Source organism: Periplaneta americana, chromosome 6 (assembly GCF_040183065.1).
Source record: "Periplaneta americana isolate PAMFEO1 chromosome 6, P.americana_PAMFEO1_priV1, whole genome shotgun sequence".
Taxonomy (NCBI): domain Eukaryota; kingdom Metazoa; phylum Arthropoda; class Insecta; order Blattodea; family Blattidae; genus Periplaneta; species Periplaneta americana.
Window position 1 is genome coordinate 106,560,496 of NC_091122.1, and position 27,670 is coordinate 106,588,165.

The window sequence follows — 27,670 nt, forward strand, 5'->3', positions numbered from 1 at the left end:
ATTCTAGTATATGGTACAGCATCGTTAGATAAGACCAAGAAGAACATTTAGAACTGTTAAGGTATTTAAATTGAGTGACTGAAAATTTTGGGTACTGCTTTTCCTAAAGGTTAAATGAAATGAGATAATAAGCGAACAGCATGAAATTAATTTATTTAAGAATGTTATATAGAGGAGTGTAGATTTTTGTACCATATGGATTTTATACCACAGCAAAACCAATTTCATTCTGAAAGATAGAAAAATATTCACATGATAACTGTGCCAATATTGAAGAATTAAATTTGATTTAATCTTAGGGATATTGAGATATTGTAAACAAGAACAAAAGCGAAAGTCAGAGATCGATCTTGACTGACCCCACTTTGGATATTTTCACCTTGGACAGGTTTTGCTACCAGCAAGGACGAGAAAGTCACTCTTTCATGTAAGAAAATATCTTGAGAAAAACATTCCTCGATATATTATCTTCTAGCTGCGTGCAATGCAAAACAGTACCCATGCTATTGTTTAACCTCTCTGTAATATGTTCCTTTCCATACAAAGATAAGAATCTATATTATTTGAAATAACTTATCTACATTTTAATAAAGAATTTAAAAAATCAGTTCTTCCTCCTCCTAACAGTTAATCAGAAAAATTTTGACTGGCAGTTACATGTTAAACCGCAGATATTTCACACGATATATATGTTTATGAATTGGCGGTGCAGAGTAATGAATGACACAGCATGAACAGTAAGGAAAATAGAATTAGTCGTCAGAAACGTGACGCGCTTTCGAATTGTTTGCCACAATTCTTACGTAATCTACACTGGCACCAAAAAGTATTGGCACATTCATGGTTTTCCCTGTAAGATTTGTATAAAGGGCAAGTTTAAGAAAATAAAATGTTTATTCCTTAATATAATGTAAAATTAAAAATATTTCACAGAAATCATAATAATAACACAAAATAATTATTATTTACAAAAGAAAATTCATTTTCTGATTTAAAAAAGATATTGGCACATTATATTGATGCATATAATAGGTTTCTGTAATGTATTTTCAGTATCCTACTAAGGTTGGATAAAAAGTAATGGCAACAGTTCGATATTTCTGACAGGCTTTATTCACAGGGGTACAACATTTATGTACCTTCTATATAGTCGCCCCCCTTATTTATTACCTTTCGCCAAATGTTTGGAATGCGTCGTACACCATCAGCGTGTCCATCTTTGTTGATGTTCCGTATTGACCGCCCTAAAGCACGGATAAGTTCATCTCTGGTATTGTACCTGGTCCCTCGCAGTGGTTCTTTCACTCTGGTGAAAAGATCGTAATCGCATGGATCATATCGGGTGAGTACGGTGGATGTTCCAGTAGTCCGCGTTTTCCGTCTGCCTTGGAGGTACAGCGTGGTGCAATATTACCCCATCAATGTCACACGCCACAATGAACATCACTTTCACAGCACTTTGTGTAGGGCGCACTTTTTTCGGACGAGAAGAACCGGGATGCTTCCATTCATTTGATTGACGTTTCAAGTTTGGTTGGTTCGTATGAGCGAGCCCAGGTTTCGTCCATAGCGACGATTCGTCCAAGAAAGTCGTCATTTTTCCTTTGGTACCGGTCCAACAAGACCTGTGCGACTGAATAGAGGTGCCATTGTTAAACCTCGGTAACCCAGAATGTCTTGCAGAATGTGGAGCACAGTTTTGTGGCATACTCAGACTTCCGCTGCTAACTCACGCGCAGTCCATCGACGATCAGTATCCAACAGGGAAGCAAGGAGTTGAACTGTGTTGTCCTCCACGCGGGGTCGTCCTGAACGGCATCCCTGCCTTCCCGGAACGCTTTAACCCATCGTGCCACTGTGCGATATGGCAACGCTGCATCGGCATTTGCTTCATGTAGTCCCTGAAAACATTCTTGTGCATTAAGACCTCGTGTCACTTCAATTTTGATCCAGGAACGTTACTCTAGTTTTGTAAACGTGGTCTTAGGGCGCTCGCACTATCCCTATGAAAGTCAACGTTCTACACACTGCAGTAGATTGACAGAGTACTGTCGCCGCTGGCTGCACTAACTCATCTAACAGTCCTTGGTTATGTCCACACAGCTGGCAACTCTCGAACGCACCATCGTCACGTGACAGCAGTGTTGCCATTACTTTTTATCCAACCTATGTATATGCAAGCCATTAGTACGGATGACAGCTTTCAGACATCTCGGCATTGAATGAATCAAATTTCTCCTCGTTTCAGGGGAAAATTCAGATCACACATCTAAGAACCCTCTTAAACTTTCCCTTATTAGATGGGCGGCGCTTGGTTCCTTCTCTTCCAAGATATTCCCACAAATAGTCAGTAGGATTCAAATCTGGATTCTGTGGTGGAGTAAGAAGTCTTCTGGACGCATTATATAGCCTAGTAGCCTCTCTCTTGTTTCTATAGCAGTGTGTTTGGGGTCGTTATCTTGTTGGAAACGGAAGACCCCATCCAAGCCGAGCTTGTGCACACTATTGGACAAAACATCCCGCAACACACCAATGAATTTGTACTGATCCATTTCTTCATCAATAAAGGCCAGGTTTCTAACTCCCGAGGATGCCATGCACCTCCATATCATAAGATGCTCATCTTCATGTTTTACTATTGGCACTATGTGTTGTTCCTGTAATTCTGTGTTAGATTTTCGCCATACTTTCTTCCATCCTTCGGAACCGAACAAATTGAACTTCGACTCGTCTGAGAATATGACAGTGTCTCGGAATTCCAATGAGTCACCAAGGTTGCAGCGATGCAGGCGCACTAGGATAAGACCCATAATCACTATAGTACCACAAAATAAGTACCGTACGCACTGTTATATAATGTAACATTTCTGTAGTTGAACAGTAACCTTGTATAATATACTAAATACTGTAATTGTTGCATACAATTTAATAGTTTCGCAAAATGCGAGTGGCATACGCAGTTTTTCAAGTTGCACTATTGTTTACATTGAGCAACTCAACTTTTCTTGGGCAACTCTATATTGAAAGTAATTTAAGTTGTATCGTGGACGAGTATCTTAAGGGTCTCAATTGATAGGAGTAAGATAACTCAGTTTATGATACAGGGTCTCTAGTTAATATTTTCTGGTCATTTCTCGCTCACATCAAGATTTGAAGGCAGCAGATGAACTTAAATCAATGCTCTAAGTATGTGTGACCTTATACCATCCTCCACCGGTAAACCACACTATACCCTGCAACGACTTGCTATAGGCCTAAATACCTATCCCTTAGAAGGGTAAATTAAGCATCCACTTGAGCACATTAATTAATAGAGATCGGGTTTCATTACCCTACTCGTTACTGTTAACTTTGTAGCAACAATATGTAAATTTGAAATAAATATAAACAGAATACATTCGCTGCCAGTTTTTGAGGTAAGTAGGCCTATTGCTCTCTTCCCTGCATGTAGTCCCACAGTCAGGCGAAGAACGTTATAAGACTAAGGCAATAAAACCGTTTTCTTTTATTATAAATTTAACATCATTTTGCAGAACTTTCATGTGGCACTTAATAGACAAAACATAATATTTCAAAAGAATCTAAAAATACATAAATTAAATATAGTTGCATGCGTAAAAAGTCTAGGCCTAGTCATTAATTCACTGGTTTTAAAAAATACAAAATAAATACATAATTTTAATACACTTCTATGGTTTACAGAGTCAAAAAATGTGTTGTAACATAAATAGGCCTATAAATTAAATACGGGTAGGGCTACACTTGTGTGTTGCTTATATAAAAAAAATAGTCTTTCGCTTATAGAATTTTAAAAAATACAAAATTTTTGTCTTAAAACTGCTAAAACTACAGTTATTACATTTTCATCAACTAGTAAATCTTATAAATTGCCTAATTCAGCCCTAAACATTAAACTATACAATTTTGATTGTTTTGCAATTTGCTGTAATTTTCCAATTATAAATGAATCTTCAGAGGTTAAATATTTAGGAATCATTATTAATAAACATCTTAAATGTAGCAAAAAAATTATCTACCTTTGTAACAAATTACGTAGAATTATACAGGATGAGTCATAAGTATGTTTGGAAAATGCGTGAGCGTGCTCCTGGATAAAAAATAAGATCAATTTGTGATATGAAAATTTGACGAAAATGCTTACCTATTTATTGGAGTAACAATGACTTTTCTTTTCATAAGTATCTGATGATATTATTGTGTTGTTTTTGTTTTGATTTTGTGCCAGTGTTTGTTTGCAAACAACACAGTGACAAGGCAGTAGTAGATTGTTTTTGTTTTGATTGGACGCAGTGGTCCAGTGCCTTGGACACCCAGATCACCCGACCTCACTCCATTAGATTTTTACTTTTGGGGTCACTTTAAGGCTTTCGTCTATACAACACCAGTTAATGATGCAGAGGAGCTATTGCAACGTGTTGAAAGTGCATGCCAATTTATCCTTGATGAAAACATGGTGTTTGAGCGAAGTCGTAAGTTGTGTGTACGTTGTGCTTAGGCATGTGTAAACAATGAAGGGGGACACATAGCACCTTTTGTAAACGTAAAATGACAAGTTTCCAAACATGTACTTGTGATGAAACAAAAAAAAAGTACAAAAAGTATGATCATTTCTCCAATAAATAAGCATTTTGCGTCAAATTTTCATATAAGGAATTGTTCTTATTTTTAATCCAAAAGCACGCTCACGCGTATTCCAACATACTTATGACTCACTCTGTATACGGTATTACTTTGTTCAGTTATGAAATTACTTACCAATGGATGTACTACGTAGACGTACAGTTTACCTTGCCTTATTTCAATCTATAACCCAATGTGGAATATTAGGATAGGGTAGTACTTATAAAACTAACATTAATACACTAGATTTATTAGAGGGAAGAATAATTAAAATATGTCTAAAAAACCTACTGAATATCCTATTGAATTTAAAGTCTTAAAAATACATCAAATTTATATCAATGTATTATTAAAGGTTATACATAAAAGTCACACATATTTCAGATCATATACTAACAAACACAAAACCAAAGGCATAGATACAATACGTTTATTTGAGTCCAAGTGTTTTAACCATAGTATTAATATCGGCTCTAGAATTTATAACAAATTAATAAAGAAATACCAACATCTACTTACCTCCGAAAGTTTGAAATTTGAAAATGTATGTAAGAATTTATTATGAGTAATTATTGATTTTAGATGTTATTTTATTGTAATTAATGCATGTAAATTTATTATGTATCGAATCCTCCCCTGAGCACGAGAACAAACTCTTTGAGCGGAGTGCAAAAGTTGTAATAAATATACAATTTCTTTGTATTGTATTTTTCTGGCACTAAACAATTAACTTACATAAATTACTTGTATATAACGAAACTAGTCACTGATTCAACCTCTATTACAATAAGTAACAATTGAGGACCGTTTTTTTGCAAAACTTGCTAACTGAAAAAAAACTAAATTTTACAGGAGAGACAAAACAATATAGTAAGCAAGTTTTGCTGTAACTCTCACTTATAGCAGAGAGCAAGTTTTGAAAAAACGATCACACTTTGACACACTACAATGAAGAGAAATAACCCAATTTTACTAAGACGCCTTGAACATCATGTAGAGACCTGCTTTATGTTAACGAATCCATCAAAATCTCAATTTTGCATATTTTGCAGTTAGCAAGTTTTGCAAAAACGGTCCTCAATTATACATTTAGAATAAATCAAAGGAAAAGCTTCTGCGACGTTCACTCAAACAAGCATGACGAATGTTGCTTTGATATCCTAGTCGGGAGTGCCCGCTCAGAGCGCGTTACGCCAAACTCCAGCTGTGAGGCGAAATTTAATATGGGATATCTCAGAATCTCAGTTTTTCTACTCTGATAGCGTCTGAAATCTTAGCAAGCCACAGAGGCACAGACACCAATATTTTCTGTGGGTATGGGTACGCACACAAAGGAAACATGCAAACGCTGGTAACCTGCTCGCTGGCTGCCAGCGCCGATTGCCTGCGCCTGTCGGCGCTGAGTGGTGGACACAGAGAACGCGTGTTCAAGCGGTAAAACCTGCCAGTTGCTTTCACGATGACTAGCTCGTCTGATGAAGACTTTCTTCTATATTTTGATAGTCTCATATAGATGTATTAAGAGAGACAAGAAAAGCAATTTCTATTCATCAATAAATCTTTGTAAAGAAGGTGTTGTGAATAACATCACTTCTTTAGTGAGCTGAATGCAGACGAAGATACATTTCTTCAGTATACCAGAATCACTTTGGACACATTTTATTACATTTTAAATGCAGTGGAACATCTTTTAACCAAAAACTGGTGTAATTGATATCTGTGGTAGATTTTTTAAAAAGTGTAGATGTTCGTCTCCTCACGTTCTTGACCACGTTTTCTATTTATTTTCTTTTGTAAATATTAAAGCTTCTGCCTTTCAGTATGTAGCACAGAATCATTGAATACATCTGTTGGCCTACGTATTTTTTTCTGTAACAGATACACAAGAGGGTTCCAAGAACGTTGTAGTAGGCCTAATATCAGGGACTCTGCACAGTAGGCCGTGGGTTATCTTTAGATCTCGGATTTTAGGTTAAATACTATTTTTATCTGTAGAGAGAAATCAAAACTAGTTAAATATCTTCATATTTTATGTACAATATGAATATTTGAAAGCGGTTTTATGGTTCTTAAAAATGCCTATTTTTAAGGTTTTAGAGCGTAAAATTGTCCATTTCTCTTTGTTACGTAGGCCTATATATTTTTAAATTTTCGTGTAGCATGAAAGAGAAAGTTTTAAATGTAATGGGGTGCGTATGGTACTAGTATCCTATAACAGTTTGGTTGTAGGAAAGAAGAAATTCCTGGAAGGACTGGTTTTGTTGAGCACTTGAACAGACAGTAGAAATATGAACAATAGGGAGGGTGTACGTAGTCCTCCCTAAAGAAATCAGCATGGTAAATATTGCTAGATTTAAATAGGTATCCATTGCTTCATTATCATTGAGAAGCATTTTTTCCATTATAAAATGGTTCTGTCTAAGAAAAGGCAAAGATTGACGATAGAAAATTAGAGAAAAACGTAGTTATGTATTGAAATCCCAATTATGAATGATGTGTTAATTGTAAATTCATTGGTAAATTAATTAATTTAATTGTAAAATAAGCACTTATGTATTAGCAGCCTTAGAGCACTGAGGCCGATGAATTATTTAAAAATTATGTACCGGTATTCAGAATTTAAGACTTAACAGAAATCAAGTTTCTAACCGCAATATTTTTCTTACTGTTTTGTCACTGTATACCGTAATATTCAATACTCACTAATTAATTGCATTTTTATAGTTACTGTAGTTCGTGTGGCTATAAATTACAATTTAGCTGCACAAAATAGTAATTTAGCTACTTGAAATTGTATTTTTAGTTGCCTAAATCCATGTTTTTAGTGCCTAATTTGATAAATTCAGGACCTATTTTACGTGCCTAAAAGTCAGTTTTTAAATGCCTAAAAATTCGAGATCTATTAATCATTCTGTGGGAAAAATTAGGGTTTATTGTCACTAATATCCTCTCTATCCGGTGAGGGTGAGGATGGTGTTGCACTGCGATGGTCGTCGAATTCAGTCGCTGACGAGAATTGTATCTCGTCTGGATTACCAGGAGCTACAGACACTTTGCTTAAATTCCCTGGGCTTCACTACATGTTAAGGAACTTCATAGCTTCAAAAATGTGATCACTTTACTGTGTCATCGCTGCAGTTACCAGGATCTCTACATCGAGAAGGTGGAATTTTCCCACGTTTGACGGCAAATTGTTTATTGTTTAATTAACTGTCCGAAGACAGATATAAACCTAATTAAGTAACACCAATAAGGTATCACTCATGAGGAAACTAAGCTAGACGATAAAGGGGTAGGGTGGACAGTTTGTTTTCCCATTCTTTGCATACATTGCTAACTAGAAACATATTACACTAATGGACTGCAAATTAATCTCTTATAGTAGCCTATACTTCCACATCATCCTCAGCTTTGTTTGTAAGAAGAGTGCCATAAGTGAGAATTAATTAGCTCTAATGTAGCATTTCGTAAGCAGTCAAATCAACAACCGAAGTGTTGGAAGATAAAAGTTGTCAAATTAATCGATAAGATTTTTCAGAAAACATTTTGAAAACGTAATCCCATCTTACCTATAGAAAAAATGTTTGTAAAATATTTTTAAGAAATTCCCCATTTAAAGGTTTCTAACAGTCTGCTTAGTCTAATTTCCCCATTAGAATCATATAAACCTTTTAAAAATAAATTTTTGTGACGTGATTTTTAATCTGGAAACTCCTCAATTATTGTGAAACATTTTCTATTCTTATCTTTAGATATTTTACTCACCGTCCTGCTTCATTTCTGCACTTATCCCTTTCCAACAACTTTATTCTTCACTAATCGGCGATGTATGCAATGGAGGGGGGAAAAGGATCTGGCCACCCTTCCCCATTATCTTCTGGCCTAGTTTCCTCATAAATGAAGCTTTTTATATCAATTGTGAGCTTCAGACCTGTCTTCGGACAGTTGACTAACCAATTACTACATTCCTTTTGCTATGGTACTTGTTTTTTTTTTTATCCCATACCGCAGGATTGTTATAAACAGCAGCAATTAATGCATCACTATTCATTTTACTTTCTACTGTGCACCGATAATATAGAATACAGGCGTCAACAACCAGCGAGCAGGAATTAAAGATTCATTCCGGTAAACTTGTAGGCGCTTGTTGCACGCCTTGACAAGTACGAACCTGCTTCCTTTGTGTTCGGACCTCATTAGCTAACACGTAAAACTTCTTGACGCTGGTAAGCGCGTATCGGCGCCGGCAACCTGAAAGCAGGAAACCTGCTTCCTTTGTGTGTGTACCCTATGTCACCATCTTCCTGTGTAAGAATCCGCCTCAGTGAGCCAAAGAAAAAAATTGACACTTCGTTGTTGGTAATGACGTCTGTGTATACAAATATAAGAAGATAATTTTTGTTTTTAAGAAATTTGTGCTCAAGTGGTAGTATGAAAATCAGGCAATCTGACGCTACTCTGTTCTTGACCTAACTTCATTCCGAAGAGTAGTTGGAAGCTTTAGTAGTCCAACATGGCTATGTTCCCTATTATGCGGTACAGCGGAGGGCCTAATATGGAGTACACCATATTACCTTGCCTTATTTCAATCTATAACCCAATATAGAATATTAGTACACCATATTAGGGAATATACACGACTTTAGATATAGGCTAGACTCATTAAGTGCAATTGGAGCCTCCTTAGCTGCATGTTTTCAATTTGAATCTTTGTCCTCACCCGAAGTTATTAAAAAAAAAAGAGAGAGACAAAACGTGAGCTGGTGAAATGTTGAGAATAAACCGTTGTAATCAGTAGGGAATTTTTTTATATTTATTATTTAAATTTATTTTATTATTTATTATTTAAATTTAAATATACAGAATATAATTACAACAAATAGAAATAAAATAATACAATAAATATAAAAAGAAGGTACAGTAATATTAACAAAATTTGAGGACCAAATGAGCAGCGCTCGTGTTCGGTCGCAGTTCAGATATATTATTAATAGGCCTATAAGAGAATATACAAAATAAAATAGGAAATGAATTAAAATTACAGCTACAGTGAAATTATATAGGAATATATTAATATAAGAGAAATATAGAAAATAAAATAAAAATAGGAACTAAAATTAAAATTACAGGTGCAATGTAATTATATAATATTAACATTGAGAAGAATAATATCGTACGTGAATAAAGTAGGACAATTTATGAAAAAAAAAATATTCCAAAATTACAGAATACAAATATAATATAGGCCGATTTGAACCTGTGACTTTTATACTGAGCACCAACCCGTCACAATCATTAAAGCCATTGTTTAGTGTAATAATTGAAATTTTAGTTATATGCACATTTACATTAGAAATTCCATCCTATATTAGGAACCTCTATCGCCCCATATTAGATACGACCCCATATTAAACTAGTTTTGATATTTCTTAAAATCGAATTTGTAGCTTATAGTTGAATGACAGCCTACAACGTAAGGAATGAATTGAAGATTCTATTTACATCATCTGTGGTTACAAATATTTGACATTCCCGACGGTATTAAAGAAACAAAAAAGGCACCCCATATTAGGCTACTTTTCTCTACAGCTAACCTGTGATTGAACTCCGAGCTCTATAAATCATTAATAAAGTTAGCTGTACATTGCTGATATATCAAATTCCCTGTGAATTTGTTTAATTCACGAATGTTAACCGCACTTGCTGGACAATTTCTCTTATCATTCGTAATCATCCATTTAATAGCATGCTATTCGTAATACACGTGTACTCATACTTTAAGAACACAGTGCATTATTATTCAATGATATTTATTCGGAAACAAAGCATACATAATAGTTTTGGGAATACACTTAAACTCACATTCACAATTCTTCTAAATGAATCCTTACATCCCTAGTATATAGCCTAACTTGCATTTCACTTTCCTCGGTAATCAGCAGTGAGGGCGACAGTTTTCAAGAACATTTGGGCAAAAATATATCGGTTTATAGTGTCGATATTTGTTTTTATTGTATAATTTTAAAAATATTTCCTTCAAGAAATAGAGGTTCTTAAAATGTCCGATGTACAAATGACAGAGTTTGGGAAACATTAAGGTCACGTAGGGGAAATAACTACCGGAGAAGTACTCTCCTTCCAGTCTCACCATTTCCAATTGTTTGCACCTTTCGATTAAGCAGAAAAAATCATCGTCCATGTTGGGACAGGCTGTGATATCCAGGAATTTTAGCCGATGGCAGCCCTGCCCCACGTATCTCATACATGTGTTAGTCAGCAGGGGATTTTTGGACAGATCAAGATACTCCAGATGCTCGCAAAATGCCAGTCCTTCCAGGTCTTCGTTGGTAATCAAGCCTTCTTGCACACTGACGTGCTTCAACATGGGTGCAACACGCAGCATTGAGTTAACCAGGCTATCCAGCGCCGGTCCACAATCCACAACTTCCAATTTGACGAGTTGCGGGAAAGGATCAAGCACGCATTCGTAACTGTCGTAATGAATCGCTCGGATCTTCGACAGCTGCAGGGACTGAAGCTGCGTCAGCTTCAACAGTGGAGACAGATCCACTTCTGGTCCACTTTTCTCGTTATTGAAGAGTACAAGGTTCTCAAGACTTTCACATCTAGCAACTTCTTTCAGTACCTCGTCAGTTACGTCACAATCCAACCCAAGGTATTTGAGATATTGTCTCTTCTGCAGCAGTTCGTCGTGGATCTGTTTCATTGGAGTTCCATTTAATAAGTGCTTTATATGGTTCTGGTGATGCACGGGCCAGGGCCAATGGTGCTGGTAGTGTGTTTTTGATACGTGCATGGTGAACATTCCCAGACCCAAGTCGGTACGTAGCTTGCCGTAATCCAACATCATGGGGTAATCCAATAAAAACACAACAAAACTCCTAACTCCGGGGACTTTATAGAGAGTGAACATTACAGTTTCAGACTTCAGATAATTGTCTTTGAAACGGAACGTCATTTCTTCTATTTTGGGACAGAACTTAGCTATCAGACGTAATATGTTGGAAATATTTCTCCTGTGATCGAGGAAAAACTTACGCAGATACTTCATATGCATGAGGCTAATGTAGAGGAATTTGTCTGGCATAATTACTCGTGGAACGTAGACCCTATTGCGCCAGAACTCGTCATCGTCTACTATTTCTTTCCAATTTGCGCAGGTTCTACGAACAACAAGGACGAGGAATTCGGGCGTGAAATGGGAGAATATCTTCAGTATCAGATTTCTTGGCAAGTCTCCTATCCAGGCGGTCTGCAAGAAAAAAGCCCACACTAATGTGTACCAGGAAATTATGTACAGATAAAGAACAACAAATCAAAAATATATTTTATTCAATTAACAAGAATTTTAATATATGAATTTCCACTCATGATGATGATGATGATTATGACAGTAATAATAAATACAAAGTTAATGTGTTTAATTTTCAGTAATTTGTTATGTTTTACTAAATGAATATTCTCTTCGAATATATCCTTATCTCGAGTACCTGATGATAGGTTTATTCCAACCAAAGACGTTATATAGTAGGTTCCAACAAGGAGTTCATAATGCGTTCCGAATTAATACCGAACTTATTTCGACGCATGCGCCAGTTGTATACGATGTCAGAACTAGTTCGGGATTTTACGTTGTTGAAACGTTTCTTGAACTATTATTTCACGACCTTCGGAGTTTCTTCTCATAATAAAATTATATTCATCTTCCGAACTTAATTCGTCATAAATTATATCACTATCACCTTCCTAATCACTCATGATCGACTATTCTTTTATTTTAACCTGCCTAGTCTCGAAATATTTTATTTCAGATATCAAAAAAATCTGCGCATGCGTCAACAGTTCAGAATTCCCAGTTCTGCTCTGAATCGAAAACCAATTCCAGTCGTTCCGAACGAGTTCTAGCACGTTGGAACAGGGAACTGGGAGTTCAGTATCGGTTCGGAATCAATTTTAGTCTTGTTGGAACGCACATTGAGCTACTGCGCATAAGCAGGCAGTTCAGAATCTGAACCGTGCTGGAACAAACCTAATGTAATTACCTCAGTAGGCCTAAACTGTTTTGTAGGTAGAATGTAAGAAATTTCTTCATTTAATGTAGCAGCTGCTTCGTTGTTAAAATGTATAATTTTATTGTTTTGGGGTTATTCACATCTAGAAATGGGAAAATCTCTAGTCATATGGTGAATATTACTTATGTCCTAGCCACTATAAGAACTTGATAAAATACCTTGCAAATGTCTTGGATTTATAGTATTGATTAGTAGAAATTGATGTGATTACTGGGAGAGCTGTAAAGGCTCGCTCTCACTTAGCGGAATCGAACCGAATCAAATCGAAACGAAACGAAAAGCCTGCTGCCTCTCACATGTGGTGGAACCGAACTGAACAATACTTTTGTGTTTTGTCATACAAAAGAGAATAATTCTACACAATATTTATTAATTTTTCTTCGTTCATATTACATTGTATTTTTGTAAACGTACTATTTCAGCAATAACTTTCAATAGTAAATAAATTAAGCCGCCAAGAAAGGATGTGGTTCATTTGTTTTTCACGAAGGCTTCACAAGAACTTACGATCATATCCGAAACAAGAAATTCTATTCCGGCAGTGGAATAAATATTCTAGCTCATTAATTCTGTTCTGTTAGATTCGCTTCGATTCGATTCGACGCGCCGCTTTCTGCTATCTTCCATTTAAATACATTGTGAAGAGAAATTCTGTTCGATTCGATTCCGCTAAGTGGGAGCGGGCCTTAAGACCATCCAACCTGCCCTAAATACGTACAGTTTCCCTAGAAAAGGATGAGACGATTGAATATTCCTAAGTCTCAGATGTAAGACACTGCGCATGATCAGAGACCAGAGCACTGATACACAAGATAATGAATATTGAGTTACTTAAATTCAGGCTATTTGGTTTGTTACTAGCATCGTTCCGAAATTCACTTCAAAAACTGCAAAAAATATATTAATATTGCGTAAATAAAAGGTAAATATATACTTAAATCGTGTAGTTAAATCGACACTGGACCTTCATGACTAGATTGACACTCCGCACAGAAAGGAAAGCTTTCGTGTCGTTTCAATAGCTCAGACGCTAAGACTTCTGCGTGTTGTGTAGAAGAGTGCGAGTTCGATTCCTCGTCTACACAACTATTTTTTTTTTGTCTAAATAACTTTGAAATAGCTAAATAACGTTGAAATACAGTTTTAAAAAGTCCTCAGATTAAGTGTTAATGATCACAGACAATACAAAATTACAAGTTATAATATGTATTATAAACGTTAATCTAATGAATGCATTTATACATACACACATACAATGTAAATGCATATATATTAAAAACTAACAATTAAAATGAAATTAAAAAATATTCCTAAGCCACACAGACACACTTTTATAAAGGTTTAGAGTCCTTAGGCTATGTCATTTGTTGAGTAATTATTACAATATTTTATTAGTAGCTTTCCCATATGTGTAAAAAATGCACTCGCACAAAAACAATTTTTGTTAAAAGTGTGGCTTTGGATTATTGCATTCTCACCCCTTCAGTTGATTTGAACTATTTTATCTACGTGTTTGCAATAGTGTTTAATTTAATGTGAATTCAATTTTATTCATGTTATGATTGAACGAAAAAGCACTTTTGCAGTTATTGACCAATTACATATATTAATACTAATTATTAAATGCATCTGTTAAGTTACCAATTGCAGTATCTTTTGCAAAATCTTGAATGCTTAATTTGTTAATAATATTTCTTTACTATATACTATAAGACGTTAAAAGAATTTGCAATAGATTTGGGATCCTCTACTTTATAATCACTGGTTTTAATGAAAACATATTTTCTTTCTTAGGATATCTACAAGTTTCACTTTAATAATATTCCGAATAGCTTTAATTGCATTATCTGAATTTTGTACTTTTCTATTCAAATGTATTCTATTTCCCTCTTTCATAATTTTTTATAAATTACACTGTACTTCTTGTAGTATTTAAGAACATGAGGATCATTACGTTGCAACTCATTACATATAGATTCTTCTTTTTAATACACGAGATTTTGAAGTCCCTGCGTTATCTACATGTTTTTACTTTTGAATTTTTTTACAACATTGGGTGGAGAACATCCACTGAAGTGATTCTGAAATTAAGTGAAAAATACAATACATTTACTCTTAATATCAGTAGTTTCAGTATCATATACGTTTTCCCAAGATTCATTTCGTAGACATAAATGTAAATAATTACTACAGCATTTACGACCCTTTTTTAGTTTTTAAATTAATATTTTCAAATTGTTCAGTGACATTGGAAACACTTAGGATTTGTTTATCATGTTCAGACAAGCCATTGATTATAGTTTCTGTCGAATAGGTTCTGTCAGTCTAATTCTGTGTACAAAACTTATCAATGGCTGTGCTACTTCAGCTTGTATGCAGGTGGGAAAATGACTCTACGACTATGGTTTCCAGTTTCAAGGAGTGAATTTAATTTACTTTTACGGAAAAGTTCCGAGAGATAATCTATGTTTATGTCACTACAGATCACAAATTCCATATGAGATTTCTAAAGTCTTTTCTTTACAAATTCAATGTTGGCTATAAATATTAATAAATAATGTAAGAAATATGAATGATTGTAGTTAGAAGTCTGATTTACATTATAAAAAGCAAGAAGTTATATTCCTCGGCAAGATTCGAACTTTCGATGTTTGGTTTTGTCGTCCAACGCATAAGCACGCACCTATTCAATGCTTATGTTAATAACCTACAATTTAGCTGTAGCAATGTGGTGTCATAACTTGGGATTTGTTTACTTAATGTAATTAGATTTAATTTGATTAGTTTCGCAACAATTGAACTTCCTGTTATATCCTGTTATTTAAATATTTAATTTAGGGTTGATTTATGAACTCTTACTGTGCAAGATGCCCCTTATTTCAATAATTTTATATCACGTTAAATAGTCATTGTCTACACTAAAGTATTATCGTCATCCCTCATTTCTCATCTTAATGGCGAACCGACGTGACATGAGACAGCGATTTATAGCTATAGTTGAGGCTGGATTTGGGGCTAGATCTGCTAGCCGTTTGGTCGGTGTTCCTGGAAGTACAGCCGCGAGGGGTTCATCGTTACCAAAATTCAGGGGAGGTCAAAAATAAAAAATCGCCCTATTCCTGGGCGTCCGCGGATTTCTTCATTGGAAGAGGATGCTCTCTTTTTCGAGACAGTTCGACTGGACCCCTTTCGGACTGCTAACGAAATAAGAGCAGCATCTAACTTTCCCGGTTCTTCACAGACTGTGATCAGCAGATTGAGGAACCGCGGTATTAGGGGCCGGAGGGCTGCGCAAATGGAAATATTGGGGGAAGCACAAGCTATCAACCGTCTTGCCTTCGCTACCAATCGAGTGGATTTCGATTGGAGAAATGTAATTTTCTCCGAAGAAACAACCATCTCGAGTGACTACGAAGGTCCTGTCCCTGTGTATCGTGAGGATGGTCTCCGACATGATCAACGCTATGTGCACCGACGTGAAAGATCGGGGCACTTTAGCATATCGTGTTGGGGGTGGACCTGGCGTTATAGAACGCATCGATGGCCGGTTTAATGCGGGAACTTACGAGCACATTCTGGAAAATATTTTCCTTCCTTCCGTCCGAGAACGTTTTTCCGAAGGAACATTGCTGTTCCAGCAGGGTAACCATCCCGTGCACTATGCCGCAAGCATTCAAAGATGGTTTCAAAGGAGACCCGATATCGAAATCATTAATTGGCCTCCGAAGTCACCTGATTTGAATGTCATCGAAAATTTATGGGCGGAATTGAAAAAGAGAAGGATAGTCACCTATGCCCACCGACGCCCTCGAAATCGAGACGAATTGTGGGATCAAGTTGTTGACACCTGGGAAGATCTCGCTGGGGATCAGAACTTATTCCACAATCTCGTGACATTCATGCCAGATCGACTTAGAGCTGTAATAGAAGCTGATGGTATGTGGACAAGATTTTAAGTTACCAGGTCTCTTTTAGTTTTTTATTATTTTTGTTTGAGGAAGAATACTTTTAACTTCCAAGTAAGATTTATTTTTTTTGACGAGGTTCAGCCCACTTGTAAGACCCAAAAATTGGACATAAATTATACCATATTTTTTCAACAAATTAGATAGTAGAGGAACTCTGAACAAATTAATTACAACTCAATAAAAAAAAAGTTTCACCTGGGATCGAACACGAGATGTGACGGTTATATGGAGGAACCGACACGCTACTATATGAGCTACCGAGACAAGACAGTGACAGCAGCAGTTCAGAATGTAGATCCGATAGCAGGCATTTGCCATTCGGTACAGAGAAGCAATGATATTTTGTTACCCGAGCTAAGTTGTGAAATCGTGGCCTTAAATGGCTGTCTTCTTCGTAATCCTTATTCTGGTCCTTGTCCTTGTGGTCCTTGTAACAATTCTTGTTCTATTTTTCATGGTACTTATCGTTACGTCGATATCGAGTGAACCGCGCTGTAGAACTTTAACTTCCGACGACCAAGAATCGTCTCATTCTTTTTAAGGGTAACTGTACCTCACTTATATACGAAAATCGTCGTGCGTGAATGATGAATACGGCCATATTTAATTAATGTAACAGTGGGTTTCAGTGTCACCAACATAGTAATTATACTACACACCTAATCAAACTTAACCTAACCTAAACTGTCACACAATACACACCTAATCTAACCTAATATGTAACATTCCTCACATTTAGTATAATTTCGTTTGCATGTGTTGCCTGCCGTCCTGCTGGTGTCGGTAGCCATCTAGTGGAAGTGGATCGTAATTCTAGCAATAAAACATGGCGATTAAATACTTAAAAGGTCAAAATACAACAGTGTTCATAAGTGAAGATTGACAATAATGGAGATAATTACTACAGTCCTCTTTAAGATACGAAACGCGGTAGAACATCTACACCGTAGTCGTGGTACAACCACTGAAGATGGGGGAGCATAGCCCCCGAAACATGTATGGTTTCTAACCACTTTTATTATTTTATTTATTTTATCAATAAATAGTGTTCAGACAACTGTAGTAATTATCTCCATTATTGTCAATTATTGTCAAAACATGGCGACTTTAATAATAATTACATTCAGTTCGGTCAGTCTATGTCTTGTGATGTATTAAACATATGTAGTAATTATATATATATATATATATATATATATATATATATATATGGAGAGTCGGGTAGTATCGGACAGTGCGTTTCTTTCATCTACCACCATATGGTAGTACCTGAATGACATGGTTACGTTTCTCTATGCGACATCACAGAAATGTAACCATGTCAGTCAGGTACCATCAACGTGTGGTAGATGAAAGAAACTCACTGTCCGATATTACCCGATGTCCGATACTACCAGACTCTCCCGTGTGTGTGTGTGTGTGTGTGTGTGTGTGTGCGTGCGTGCGTGCGTGCGTGTGTTAGAAGTATTGAAAATTGGTTTATAGCGCGACATTGGCAATGATAAAAGTGTGAAATATTCGTTCTGTGGCCGGTGGATACTTCATATTGACCAAATTTGATATTTAATCGTTAAACTGGATTTGTAAGAATATTTCGTTATTATCCAGTAGACAGCTGAATACTTCATACAATAAAAGTCGTTCAGCAAGTAATCTACGATTGGCAAGACAAGTTAAATTAAATTCAGTAAGTAGACTATTGTAACTATTGAACGGGTTACATCAGCTTCTTGTCTATGCGGATGACGTGAGTATGCTAGGAGAAAATCCACAAACGATTAGGGAAAATACGGAAATTTTACTTGAAGCAAGTAAAGAGATAGGTTTGGAAGTAAATCCCGAAAAGACAAAGTATATGATTATGTCTCGTGACGAGAATATTGTACGAAATGGAAATATAAAAATTGGAAATTTATCCTTTGAAGAGGTGAAAAAATTCAAATATCTGGGAGCAACAGTAACAAATATAAATGATACTCGGGAGGAAATTAAACACAGAATAAATATGGGAAATACCTGTTATTATTCGGTTGAGAAGCTTTTATGATCCAGTCTGCTGTCAAAAAATCTGAAAGTTAGAATTTATAAAAAAGTTATATTACCGGTTGTTCTTTATGGTTGTGAAATTTGGACTCTCACTTTGAGAGAGGAACATAGGTTAAGGGTGTTTGAGAATAAGGTCCTTAGGAAAATATTTGGGGCTAAGAGGGATGAAGTTACAGGAGAATGGAGAAAGTTACACAACACAGAACTGCACGCATTGTATTCCTCACCTGACATAATTAGGAACATTAAATTCAGACGTTTGAGATGGGCAGGGCATGTAGCACGTATGGGCTAATCCAGAAATGCATTTAGTGTGTTAGTTGGGAGGCCGGAGGGAAAAGACCTTTGGGGAGGCAGAGACGTAGATGGGAGATAATATTAAAATGGATTTGAGAGAGATGGGATATGATGATAGAGACTGGATTAATCTTGCTCAGGATAGGGACCGATGGCAGGCTTATGTGAGGGCGGCAATGAACCTCCGGGTTCCTTAAAAGCCAGTAAGTAAGTAAGTAAGTAAGTAAGTAAGTAAGTAAGTAAGTAGACTATTATACGAAAAAAAAATAGGATAGAATCAACAGAGATAAAGTTTCTTAGATAAATATGAGGCTGCATATAACCGCGAGAAACATCCTGCGCAATACAGACATTCATACGAATACGTTTCTTACTATTCATCAAACTTATGCTTAGTTTTTTACCCGGTTATTTAACGACGGTGTATCAACTACTAGATTATTTAGCGTCAATGGAATTGGTGATAGCGAGATGAGACCAAAAATTCGCCATAGATTACCTGATATTTGCCTTACGGTTGGAGAAAACCTCGGAAAAAACCCAAACCAGGTAATCGGCCTAAACGGGAATCGAAAACGCGCCTGAGCGCAACTCTGGATCGGCAGGCAAAGGCCTTAATCGACTGAGCTACGCTGGTGAATTTTATGCTTGGTTACATTTTCAACAAAGATTAATGTAAATTGCATTGCGACATTTTGTTACGTATTTAAAAGTGGCAGATTATATCAATAATAATAATAATAATAATAATAATAATAATAATAACAACAACAACAACAATTGGTACCCTATAGTGGCCGCGGGGAAATATTTGACTTCTGATGTGTCTAGTAAAGCACGTGGAAGATACAATGGTGTTCAAAAATATTTAATCCTACTAATCGATAGTGACTGATAATTTGTTCGTGTGAGTGTGGCTTTGAGTTATTACTTGTATGAATAGATGACATAACAATCAGCGTTGCCAAAAGTATGTAAATAAACTAAAACAAACGTGAAAAAACTCTGTTGATAACTCTTGATCCACTTTTCGACTGTCAATTTTTAGCTTAGGACTGGAAGACATTATGTCGTTGACAGAACGCTCTGCCTCCCAAATGCCACAATGCGCCCTCGGGCGATTTCGCTAGTATAAGTGGAGCTCATAACAACAAACAGTATAATGAAGATGCATACGGTGTATTGCAATTCTTGAAATACCTCAACCCCCTGTTACGCATCTCATTTTTTTATGTCAGTAGTTATAATATATATAATATAAAACTTTCATAAAAACTCTGAATTTTAAAAGTGTTAAAATTATTTAAAAAAAAAAGTAATATATAGGCCTACCTTGAGTGACGAACTGTACCATTTCGACACCCGGTGTCATGTCTTCATCAGCGTCTATTGAATTACTAAGACTTCATCTCGTCTTGCTTATCGGTGTTTGCTGTCATCTGTGGTGGGGGTATGCTCTTCTTGTGGTGGGGGTTGTTTGTATGTTGTGTATTATTAGATCAAATAATGTGTGTGTTGAATAATATTGTAATTGCGTATTAAGTACGAGTATATGTTTTGGATATGCTTGTAGAATTCATATCGTTCTCGTATTCTTAATAATGACTTTTTAGTGTGATGTGTAGTACCGCCATATCTTTTCCATGTTATTGTAATTTTTTTATTTGGTTATTTAACGACGCTATATCAACTACGAGGTTATTTAGTGTCGATGAGATTGGTGATAACGAGATGGTATTTGGCGAGATGAGGCCGAGGATTCGCCATAGATTACCTGGCATTCACCTTACGGTTGGGGAAAACCTCGGAAAAAACCTAAGCAGGTAATCAGCTCAAGCGGGAATCGAACGCGCGCCCGAGCGCAACTTCAGACCGGTAGGCAAGCGCCTTAACCATCTGAGTCACGCCGGTGGCTATATTATCATTATTTCATTATTATTATTATTATTATTATTATTATTATTATTATTATTATTATTATTGGTTGTTATTAATGACGTGTTCTGCGAATAATGTTACGTAATGTATGGTTGAGTTATTTGCTTTAATATGCTCATTGTACGTTATTAGATTGATCTTCCAGTCTCACCTACGTTGAAATCTTGGCAGCTATTGCATTTTAATTTATAAACCCCAGTTGAATTGTATCTAGTTGTTTGTTTGATGTGATTGTTTAGAGATTTCTGTATTGTATTATTTGCTTTCTATACTATCTTGTATTTTAGTTTTTTAATGAAGCTGCAATTTTAAATGTTGGTAATTTAACATGTTAATGTTACGTATATTTCTTCTCATGTGTTCTTTATATTGGTTTGTTGTGTTTTTGTTCTGTCTTTTTCATTAACGTATCTATTATAATAGGATTGTAATCGTTGTCTTGTGCTTGTATATTTTATTATATTTAGTTATTCAATGTAGTTATCGTTATTCAATGGTATCTTAATTAATCAGTGTTTCTACATCTGTGTAGTGTGGAATGGTTTGGCGAATTTTGTGTGTGTTTTGTGATTGTAGTGGGTTTCCTGTACGTCTTAAATTCGTGCTCTTTTAGGCACCACAGTAACATAAACAAATAAGCACGACACCAGTGTCGAAATGGTACCGTCCTGCAATAAGATATATTACCTTTTTTAAATAATTTTAACACGTCTTGTAAAGTTTTAAGTCTTTAAGAAAGTTTTATATTTTATAATCAGTGGTAAATTGAACTTAAAAGAAAAAAAATATGTGTATACTATATACACATGGACATGGACAAAATGTAAAATATATTATGAATAAATAAATTAACGATACAATTTTATGTTATTATATTACTACTATTTTAGATATTTCATATTTTAGAGATGCAGAAATAGAGGGTGTTAAAAAAACTATCGGATATTTTAGGAGGTGATAGTATGCATAAAAACAAGAAAATAATGTCTAATAAACATGGGTACTACAACACTGAGATCTGAACACTTGTTCATAGGAGGTGCTCAATGTGACGTCCATTCTTGGCAACGCATTTCCCTGCCCTACAATACAGCAGACTCCCAGATAATCATACCTTAGTTGACGCCCCTGGCAAGGAATACTGAAAACAAAATTCTGGTTGCGGATATGAGCGGGGTTCAGCAGAGATGGTGTTGTGAATTTTCGTAATCAGCATGTGTAGGCTGATGAAAATCCCCATGCAGTTGAAGAAACAAGGCAACAGCACCTATTCTCAATCAACTTAAGGACAGGCGTTCTTGGTGATAGATTAATAGGGCCGTACGTGCTACCACGGAGATTAACTGGTGCTCGTTATAAGAGCTTTCTTATTAACGTATTAAACAAATTTCAAAGAGTGCGTGATTCTTTACGCCGAGGGGCAGAGGAATGTATTGCCATGAATGGACGTCACATTGAGCACCTCCTATGAACAAGTGTTCAGATCTCAGAAAATGTGTGTTGTAGGACCCATGTTTATTAGACATTATTTTCTTGTTTTGATGCATACTAGGACCTCTTTAACACCCTGTATATTATTTTAATGGTGCGTCTTATTTCTTCATTTTTTAGAGATAAATTTCGATTTCAGTGGTTAGTCTCCCTGTATGTAAAGCTATGCCATGAATGTATGATAATAGTATTACCGATTGAGAACTATCGAAACTATGTAAAAGTTTATGAGGTTCCAACCAGTCTTCGGACTGCTGACTAAACTTGATGTTACTGTTATAGTAGTAATTTAGATCTTTACAACAATTACTGTATCTCAATCGTGATCTTATTTATTATCTGTAGTATTCGAATCCCTTATTTATTATCTAAAGCAAGTGAAGAACAAACATATTATTATTGCTATTGTTGTATTATTATTATTATTATTATTATTATTATTATTATTATTATTATTATTATTATCAAGATGCTATCACAAGGTGATATGAAGACAGTGGTATGAAAAATGTTTCCAAACTAATGTTATGTCCTTCAACAGAAGGACTACCTTTCAAGTTCAACTATAATTTCAATCAAAATTATTAAATCAGTGGAACAGATGGTGTCAAAATCTTGGTGTATTTTTGGATAGTAAATTTTATTTTCATAAGCTTGTATCATTTGTAATCATGCAGTTACATTATTTGGTCTAATAGGTCGGAATCACTTTTTCTCTACGTTATACTCCGTGTTCATTTTTAATACGTACTTTACTTCGCAAGAGACGTCTGAGAACTTACGAGGTTTTGCACTATTGCGAGCGATATAATTTTCTACCCAATAACCCCAAGAATAGTTAGGAGTAAAAAAATGTGTTCTTTTCTATATTGTCAACGTTTATATTCCCGAAGTCAAACATCAAATTGTAATTTCTCTTAGTGCCTAAATTTATATTCCCGACGTAACTGCTAATGACTTCAGAGTCACATGCAGCACATTAATCAGAACAACTTTTACAGACGTCAAATCGTGACGCCCCGTTTTCATCCATGGCCTTCAAAGGTATTATAATCTGAGAATATTTAATAAACTATGTTAATTACGTATTCCTATAAGAGGTACGAGAAACCGTAATCTTTATTAGAGTGAAATTCTAACCTCGTTCTGATTTCCAGACGCATTAAAACTGCCAACACTATTAATTGTAATCCTTTTAGGCTATATTGCAGATTTATATTTAATGAAATTTGTAGAAATGTAAATAGTAAAATCTGACATGTGTAGTATTATTATTATTATTATTATTATTATTATTATTATTATTATTATTATTATTGACATTCTTATGCTAACCTTTTTCTTACTTCCTATTGGTTAGCATATTCTGGTAAGTAGGCTAAATCTGTAAATAAATACCAGTACAAGGTAAGAAGGTACTAACTGTTGAAGAAACATTTTTTTTATTATTTTATTTAACGACGCTCGCAACTGCCGAGGTTATATCAACGTTGCCGCTATGCCGAAATTTTGTCCCACCTTCTTTTACATGCAGTAAATCTACTCACATGAGCCTGTAACATTTAAGTACACTTCAATACTATCGACCTGGGCCGGGATCGAACCGCAATCTCGGGCAGAGAAGGCCAGCACTATTCCGACTGCACCACCCAGGTCGACGAAGAAACATTGTGATAAGTTTTTGTACATAATTCAAGTTTTGCTTTCATCTTACTTTTTCTTAGCGTCATTATCAAGGCCATCTGATAAGACAATGAGTACGAGTTTCTGATCTTTGAAATAATTAAATTATGTATACAAGAATTAAAATTGGTAATACAGGAAACAAAATACTAAGATTAAAAAAGTTATAAATAATTACAAAGAAAACGCAACATAAAATATGTTCCACATAATGAAATTAATATTTAAGAAAATATATAGGTCTACATACATATCATGTACATAGTTACACACTATACTGATAATAATGAAATCTTAGCAAGATATTTTGTAAATGGCAAATCGGTTAGGCTATAACCAAGATTAATTCTGGAAGAAAACCTCTCTATGGATTTTAGAAGTTCTGAGCATGTATACTTATTCTACTTTAAATTCCCATCATTTATATGCGTAGATTGTTGGGGGACGGACTAAGTTTTATAAGTTTTAGATTTTTAAAGTTTTATGTAGTTTTGGACAGTAGCGTAATGTTATATTAGTTGATAAGCGATGTTTACTGCTTGGTGACAGTCGGAGTAGTTTAGATTAGGTTAGTTTAATTTAGCTTAGTTTTGTTTGGGTTAGTTAAGATTAGGTTAGGTTAAGTTAGGTTGTGATATGTTAGGTTACAGTCGAAATTATGTTTTTCCAATTTTTTTTTGTATTGCCTTTCGAAAATGAAGCATAAAATCGTTTGTAAAAAAAAAGTCGAAAATCGTGGAGTGGTCTTCCTTCAGAATTACCTAAATAAGAAACCTTTCCTACCCATTGACCGTAAAACGCTCACTTGCACGTGTAAACATTGGCATTGTACCCAAAATCACACGAATAATATATTAGTTCATTTTGATATAAAATCGCAATAGCCTATAACGGTACTGAAAGGATTCGTTAAAAATGTTTGTCAAGATGCATAATTTGTCAAATATATTAAGAAAAACTGAAAAGGGAAATGTATGTTATCTATAGTAGTATTTAGGAGAGAAACTGTTTAACAGAGTTGCAATCTATCTTAGAATATTAATAGTTTTCAGTTGAAACGTTAAATACTCTTACGGGTGTAGAATGCCAAAATATATAGAGCTATAGACTGTTTCTTATTGTTGCAGCAATTCTTCCCAAATTATTTTTTAGCTTGAAATAAATTCTAAGAAAAATGTAATAAAGTGTAATTACAGTAAATAGTATTTACGTTCGAAAACCTAAAATATAAGTATAAAATGTGAATCTCTTTTATAATTATGTTTCAGATTCTTAAAATACTCGTTTGTATAAAATATACATTTTCCTAACTGCATTTTTTACTTCGAATTATAAACTTACTTATCTCTTCTTGTTGCGCTCATTTAAGTCCTCTTCATTTAATTTTAAACATTGTCCGTTTTATATGCATACCAATATGTAAACAAATATGAATTTATCACTTAAGGAGCCATTATTCTTACTTTTGTCCAGACGCATCCTTGGAGGCCAGGTCTTCTGCTGCCGTATTCTAGGGCTATGCGCGATGGTTTCATGTTCGCCTCTGCAGTTCAAGAGAAGAACTGAGCCCTGTTACGAACTACGCTTTCCGAACCGATCATCCCTAGATGGCAGGGATCGCCGTATGGTAAAGCGTTCTAAGGCCCAAACAATAATTTTTTCACAGTCACCATTAGTAAGTGGCATCCTCTAGGTCTTTTTATTTTTAAATTGCTTCTTACAGAAACTGATTTAGAATACATCGGATTTATCTTAACTTTTTTTGGCTAAGTAAGCAATAATTTTATTGTAAGCATAATATTTTGTATTATTTCATGGAGTGATCTTAATTATTTTTATACCAAGTTTTTATTAAATTTTGAGTTCGTATATTAGTGAAACAATTCACATCTTGCAAGCAACAGACATGTTCTGCTGTTACACACTGTAAAGGCTATCGTGGAAACAGGTATAAAAACATACGTACATTCATACATTCACTCACTCACTCACTCACTCACTCATTGTATTTTGAAATCAGATTTATTTTATAACTTTGTTTTTCCTTCATTTTGTAAAAGAATTCATCTTTGTCTACTTATAGCTACTGTATTATGCTAGCAGCACTGCTAACGGGATAAGCATTGAAAGTAAAACTAGACTATTCAAGAAAAGTATGGAGTGAACATAAACACTGAACCGATTAAGGGAGCTTTCACAGCATGACGCAGCTCGTTTTGTTCTAAAATAATGCCCCACATTCAGAGGAGCCGTGGAAATAATAATAATAATAATAATAATAATAATAATAATAATAATAATAATAATAATAATAACCTTACTCACTAGAGTGCATTGCAAAATCATCGCGGTTAAAATAATATCTATTTATATCCATATTATTATGTACGCAACTCTTTCCCAGACATACAGACACATGCGATTTGTTTCTTTAGATTAGTTTAAGTTTGTTTAGACTAGTTTTGATTTTTTCAGATTAATTATTATTTGGATTAGTTTTGATTTGCTTGAGTTGATTTTAACTTGTTTATATTACTTTTTATTTTGTGATGTTAGTATTGATATTTAATGAGACTAGACCTAGTTTCTTTAAGTAAATGTTGCTTTTTCACATTACTGTTGGTATCTTCAGTTTGCTTTTGATTTATTCATGTTGGCTTTAGTTTCTTTAGATTAATTTTTATTTTTTTTTTAGGTTGGTTTTATAAGTTACTGTTTTTTAGGTTAGTACTTATTTGTACAGTTTAATGTACTTTTTAAATTGTTTTTTATTCTTTATGCTAGTTTTAGGTTAGCTTATATCCCCAAGAAAACTAAAAATAAACCAAGGAAACCAAACCTAATATAGAGAAATTGAAAGTAACGTAAGTAATTGAAAAGAAATCAAATACAATTAATATTAAGCTAAGTGAAGCAAAATTACTCAAAGGTAACTGAAACTAACTTAAGAAAATGAATACTATTCTCATCATCATAATCATAAAGAACTCCGTATTCACTATCACTATAGAGGATTCCACTTTAAGAAAATAGCATTGACCATATGGAGGCTGTTCCATCAACTATTTATAGGTATTTTTCATGAGAAATGGGAATCAATTAGTTTCATTCAATTCACAGAACATAGCTTCATTGAGAACTAGATCGATTTCGTATGCTAAAATTGTGTTACACCTCTAAAATTACTATATATTTAATTTACGAATAACAGGGTATCAGCTAAATTGATGGAATAGTCTTCCGCTCGCTTGCCGAACATATCCGCTGAAAAACTTAACAGACAAGTAGGGGTGGTACAATTGAGGCTAAGATTTCACACTGTCTGCATTTATTTGAAGAAGTACACAAAATTTAACTGACAGCAAAAAACAAACGCATTAGGTATGTATCTTAGGTTCTCGTTTGATTAAAGTGTGAAGTTAATAACGGAAAAAATGTGCTGTAGATAATCATAAATTTGTATTATAAGCACCTCTTAACATTTTTAATAACGGAGAAAGTGTGCTGCACATA

General features: G+C 34.9%; 2 protein-coding genes across 5 annotated transcripts in view; one reads left to right on the top strand and one right to left on the bottom strand.

Moving 5' to 3' along the window:
• LOC138701637 (CB1 cannabinoid receptor-interacting protein 1-like) overlaps positions 1-27,670 on the top strand; it is a 605,501-nt gene that overhangs the window by 203,122 nt on the left and 374,709 nt on the right. The window contains exon 1 of one of the 4 annotated variants that reach the window (XM_069828742.1): positions 25,657-25,784. The exons of the other annotated variants lie outside the window; for them this stretch is intronic. The gene's annotated coding sequence lies outside the window, so the exon portion shown is untranslated. Of the gene's footprint in view, positions 1-25,656; positions 25,785-27,670 lie in introns of those variants that run through there. 4 annotated transcript variants of the gene reach the window in all.
• On the bottom strand, positions 9,837-25,705 carry LOC138701635 (uncharacterized). Its single transcript, XM_069828735.1, has 2 exons — positions 25,621-25,705; positions 9,837-11,914 (listed from the first exon to the last, which is right to left on the bottom strand). Exons 1-2 carry the CDS (start codon positions 25,690-25,692, stop codon positions 10,577-10,579), a joined length of 1,410 nt encoding a protein of 469 aa, XP_069684836.1. The 5' UTR covers positions 25,693-25,705; the 3' UTR covers positions 9,837-10,576.

Coding starts and splice junctions, on each gene's coding strand:
- LOC138701635 (XM_069828735.1), bottom strand. CDS start 25,692: ATGAAACCATCGCGCATAGCCCTAGAATACGGCAGCAGAAGACCTGGC. Junction 11,915..25,620: donor AAGGATGCGTCTGGACAAAA/GTAAGAATAATG, acceptor TTTTTCTTGCAG/ACCGCCTGGATAGGAGACTT.